The 5,085-nt window shown below is 32.4% G+C and overlaps 2 protein-coding genes across 2 annotated transcripts; both read right to left on the bottom strand.

Annotated features, from left to right (window-relative positions):
- Window positions 1-241: 241 nt before the first annotated feature.
- On the bottom strand, window positions 242-1,063 carry LOC104242832 (uncharacterized). Its single transcript, XM_009797935.2, has one exon. The coding sequence runs from the start codon at window positions 1,061-1,063 to the stop codon at window positions 242-244; it is 822 nt and encodes a 273-aa protein (XP_009796237.2).
- A 423-nt stretch (window positions 1,064-1,486) lies between these two features.
- LOC104242831 (uncharacterized) lies at window positions 1,487-3,175 on the bottom strand. Its single transcript, XM_009797934.2, has 4 exons — window positions 2,990-3,175; window positions 2,797-2,880; window positions 2,658-2,720; window positions 1,487-2,577 (listed from the first exon to the last, which is right to left on the bottom strand). Exons 3-4 carry the CDS (start codon window positions 2,683-2,685, stop codon window positions 1,487-1,489), a joined length of 1,119 nt encoding a protein of 372 aa, XP_009796236.1. The 5' UTR covers window positions 2,686-2,720; window positions 2,797-2,880; window positions 2,990-3,175.
- Window positions 3,176-5,085: the final 1,910 nt, after the last annotated feature.

Raw genomic sequence — 5,085 nt, 5'->3', positions numbered from 1 at the left:
AGGAGGTAAACCAGCAGGATTTAAAGAATGTAAAAAATCTTTATACTGACTTTGATCATTCGATTCACATGTTTCATCAATTACAACGAATGTTTAGCTTCTTTTGGAGATTTGTCTATAAGCATATCATTTATTTCATTTACAAAATTATTTTTCGTCGTCAAAATAATGCGGGAAGTTACAAAAGATGCATCACAGAAGAAAGCATGCATGTTAGGAAATGTTGTTTCAGATAATGCATTCAAAGATTCCCGTTCAGTAGTATAAGGGACAATAATGATTTTGGAATTTCAATTTTGTTTTCAGAAGTAAGAGGTTCTTTTCCATTTCCTATTCTCATCAAAGATTCACAAAAGGCTGGATCCGTTTTTGCACGCATGTTTTCTGACAGTTGCAATTTTTCAAGTCGGGGCCAAATGTCAGAATATAATAAACTCTCATGAATAAAATCCTCTCTTTTTCCATTTCGAACTACTAGTAGAGTTTGTCTAAAATCACCACCAAAGACAACAACTTTACCACCAAAAAGCACATTAGTATTCAAGAGATCTTTCAAAAGTAGATCAAAAGTTTCAATCATTTTCTTTTTTGCCGTCGATACTTCATCCCATACAATTAATTTTGCATCTCGAATCAAACAGGCAAGTGAACTTTGTTTGCTAATATTGCAACTAAAATTTTCATCAATGTCAATGGAAATTTTAAAACGGGAATGAGCTGTACGGCCACCTGGAAGAATTGAAGCCGCAACTCCAGAGGTTGCTGTTGCTAGAGCAATAAATCCTTTAGATCGCACAGTAGCTAATAAGGCACGATATAAAAAAGTTTTACCTGTTCCTCCAGGACCGTCAACAAAAAAAGCTCCTGGTCTGTTCGAAGATATTCTGTCTATAATCACATTGTATGCCATCTGTTGTTCATGGTTCAACTTTTGTCGCAGTAATAGCTCTTCTTCAGTAACGATTATGTTTCTTTCGAAGAATATTTCTCTTCCTTCTTTGGTAGCCTTTGAAGCCTTGAAATTTTCAGCGATAAGTTTATACTCATTAATGTTATGTCCCATCGAATGTAAGATGTCATTGAGACATGTGGTAAACGTCGTTTTTTAAATTCTATAGTATACATAAAAGCTGAAACTTTTTCAAAGATATTTCTTTTAATATATCGGTTTTTAGTTCTTCTATCTTTGCACTAAAAACTCGACTAATTAAATCAGGTATGTTTTGTGCTTCGTCAGTTGGTAGCAAGTGCTCTTTTATCTCGGCCAAGATGGGTTACAAGTCATCGTTATGAATAGATCAGGTTTTCCAAATTGTTGTACCAAAGAAATAGCATCCATGTAGCGTCGATGCATGTATCTTGGTCCGCCTATAAAAGTAACAGGAAGGAATGTTTGTTTTCCTATATTTGAAGCGTCTCTTTCTCCAAGTCTTAAAATATCAATGAGTCCTTGTAGCATTTCTATCCTAAAGAGATCTGGGTTGAATTAAAAAAAGTCTAATCTCTGTGTTTCAAGTTTTATGTGTTCATCTACTGAATATTGCTGAAATAATCTTCGAGAATGTAAAGTTTCATTTGTTTCATCTTCTCTCATTTGGAATTTATAACAGTAATATTCACGAACAGAGATATTATCTCTTTTTCGTTTTCCTTTTTCAAGATTTTGAGCTTTCATGTCAAGATATCCATCAACAAAATACATATTTCTAATACTTAGTAATTCTTCGTGTTCACAAAAGGCTCGACGTTTAGAAGTATCTTTTGGTTGTATAATTTTTTTAATGTCACAGTTCCATCCACTTTGACCATATGGAAACAATAGTGGATATTGTAGCGGATCATAACATCCGTAATAGTAGTTCACTATTTGAGATCTATTGCTATGAGTGTAGATTCGAATATGAGGTGCATAACTAACTTCGGTGGTTTCTTTTTCAACCCATATCCCTGCAACTTCTGATGTAGTAGGAAGATTGTATACACGTTGATCCAAACCTGAGTCATATTTAAGTGCAATATTGTAGTTCGATATATTTGGAACATCTATTAGGGATTTTAAGAAAATAGAGTATGGATTAATTCTTAGTATGTTCATTAGTTTTTTGACTATTGATTCATGCATTTTCTCAGAGCAAGCCATTATGTTAGCTAATTCGTTATCGTTGTCATAGAAGTATAGTTGTAGATTTTTTGCTCTTCCACTCGGAGGCAGCAAATCATTTATAAAATGGTACATCTTTCCCTGAACTCTAAATATATAAATACCACGATTTCTTTTTGCTAATTCATTATCATAATTTACACCTAGTGATGTAAATGCAAACATATTATTGTATTTTCTGATATATGTTCGAAAATGTTTACATTCTTCAGTAGTCCCTAAATATAAATTTTGTAGTTCAGCAGGCATCTCATGTGAAACTAACTTGATTGAACCATTGTTACAGCAGAATCCAGGTGGTTCATATTCAAATTTTTTTGCACCACAAAATTTAAAGTTAGGAACAGTCTTCAAGAGAACATAATCAGATTGTAACTGACCTACGTATGTATAACTCTTTTTTTTTGAGTTATAACCTGTATATTTAAGTATTATTAGCATAAAATTACCAATTAAGTAATATACAACAGTATCATGATAAAAGATTGGTGCAAACCTTTTTTCCCAACCATTGTTGAGCTCATACTACTACTTTCATTAGATGCATGTGACGTTGACTCTAACACCAAAAAGTAATAAATTATGAATAAATAAAGACATTATGTAAAAGTCAACATTGCATCCTTGATACTTACCTACTTCAAATGAGTAGAAGGGATAATTTATAATCTTTTTCTTGTCAAATGTAACTTCCAAAGCATCAACGTGACGCTCGTTGGCTAATAGGGGAAACACAACACACATTTACCGTCATTCAATTATACTCACATGCAAAAAGCGTGAAGGGACATTTCTAAAAAAATAAAATAACAAAGGATGTATTCTAACCTGTTTTTAAAACAGAAGAAGAGCTCCTAAGAGGAACATTTTGTTGCTGAAACTCAGTTGTAGCTGGAGTAGCGCCAGGAAAGGAAACTTTCTCAGAAAGACTACTCCTTTTTAACTCTTGTCTTTTTGTTCGTCGTTGTAGTAACAATGCTTCTTCTTTTTTTCTGCAGATATTACTTTGTACGTTTCATGTCGCCTAAGTTTCATCTCAGCTTCTGATTTTGCGAAGCAAACATGTTTGTTTTTTTTGTTCAGAACCCATTATTCCTACAAAACTATAATTATAGAAATTGAATCACACGAAGTAAATAGAAATAGTTTGCTGACAGAGGTAACATCTGAAGCGAATAGCATCAGATTAATAAAAAGTACTACTGAGACTCAAATATATGTGACTTTTATTTTCTGACCACTACATACAAGAAAAATTGTAACAACATCTAATGGTTGTTTAATTCAACATGTAGATACTCCTCAATCACGAGAACTACAATAGCTATAAATGGAGCAACTTATACAACTCAATTGCAAGAGTATATTCACTATGTTTCTTTAAAAGGAAAATGATATTAATCAATTCTTGTACAAAGTATTCACTATGTTTCTTTAAGAGGGAAATTATATTAATCAATTCATCTACAAAGTGAATCTTCAATGTCAATTTTACTGGTAATAAGATTGTTGTCACCAACTATACAATATTTAAAATATTAACTCAGTCAAAATTATTTTTGACTTATTCCTGATATCTTGGAAATATACTTGTCAAGAGAAGCTGAATCAAGAACTTCCAAGTCAATTTTCTGTCCTACTTTTGCGACATAACTTAGCAGAGCACATAAACTGAAGAAAATAAATATTACAAACCTTTTAATACGCCCCATCTCAAATTACTACTCTGCACTCTTAGTTTTCCTAAACAACGTTCACTTTCTTTTAAGAAGAAGTTCTCCTACTCAAGAAAATGAAAGTACAAAGCAGTTGCATGGGACCCATTTGCTCTATGCAGTACAAGACATTTTCAGAAATCAAAACCAAACGAAGTTATTTGGTTTCAAAATCAATTTTTGGGTTTTGGAAACACAAAGATACGAAAATAAATTTGTTCTTCTCTGAACAAAAACCAAGAAGAAACCCTTTTCTTGATCAATTTAGCATAAACTTCAGCCATTGGCCCTTAGTATATCTCAGGCACTAAAGAAGTACATGAAATCCCTAACTCAAAATGCAACCAAAGAGAATAACAGACAGGAACATGTATAACAAATCCAGTAAAAATCCCGATTAAAGAATTTTGTCAAACACCTTGAGAACAGAATTTATTCGCTATTCAGGGGAAAACACAAATACCTACAATATTATCAAGGATTGAAACAGAATCAATACAAAAAACACAAGCTGAGAAGAAAATTACCCAGTAGAAAAATAGCAATAGATCAGGGGGAGGAGCAAGAGAGCACAAATATGAAGCAAAGAGACGTTTGAAGAAGAGGGATTTGCACATAAACTTGGAAAGTGTTGGATATAGCAAGAGAAATCAAACGGTGAATTGATAGCTATTAAAATTGGGCTGCACGTGTTGGGCTGCAAATACAACCATGAAATAATTTTGGGCCAGGCAGACATGTTGACCATGAGCTGCCTGGTTATCCCCATTTATAATATAGGAATATATATATATATAAAATATTTTAAATTCTGATATTTATTTAAATTTGGTAGATGTAGGATTGAATGAGTTCCTAGGATAGAACTTTTCCTTTACTAATTAAATAAATCTTCTCATCAATTTTAATTTTTCTTTCTTTTTTTCATATTTTTTTACTATTTTACTTTCTAATTTCAAATTAAATTCTCTAAATTAGCTATTCCTTTTGTCACATTTCATAGATCCTGATATATGTAATCAAGTTCTTTTGTGTCTCATTTTTTAACTAAGAAATCCCCGAGACAAGTATCGTAAGGTTCAAAACACGATCGATAATATGCTCAGTCCGTTTACCATTTTCATTTAATGCTATATTTTTTATAGGGAGTTCAATACCATATGACTTACGCCTAACCCACATATTATACGTTGTTCTCTCACCACTTTT

Source organism: Nicotiana sylvestris, chromosome 10, assembly GCF_000393655.2.
Source record: "Nicotiana sylvestris chromosome 10, ASM39365v2, whole genome shotgun sequence".
NCBI lineage: Eukaryota > Viridiplantae > Streptophyta > Magnoliopsida > Solanales > Solanaceae > Nicotiana > Nicotiana sylvestris.
This window is presented reverse-complemented; position numbering and strand designations above follow the sequence as displayed.

What these genes read in the sequence shown, in the direction of transcription:
- LOC104242832 (XM_009797935.2), bottom strand. Translation starts at nt 1,063, where the DNA reads ATGGGACATAACATTAATGAGTATAAACTTATCGCTGAAAATTTCAAG.
- LOC104242831 (XM_009797934.2), bottom strand. Translation starts at nt 2,685, where the DNA reads ATGAGCTCAACAATGGTTGGGAAAAAAG. An exon ending in AACAATGGTTGGGAAAAAAG is followed by an intron (nt 2,578 to 2,657) that starts GTTTGCACCAAT and finishes TTAAATATACAG; the next exon opens with GTTATAACTCAAAAAAAAAG.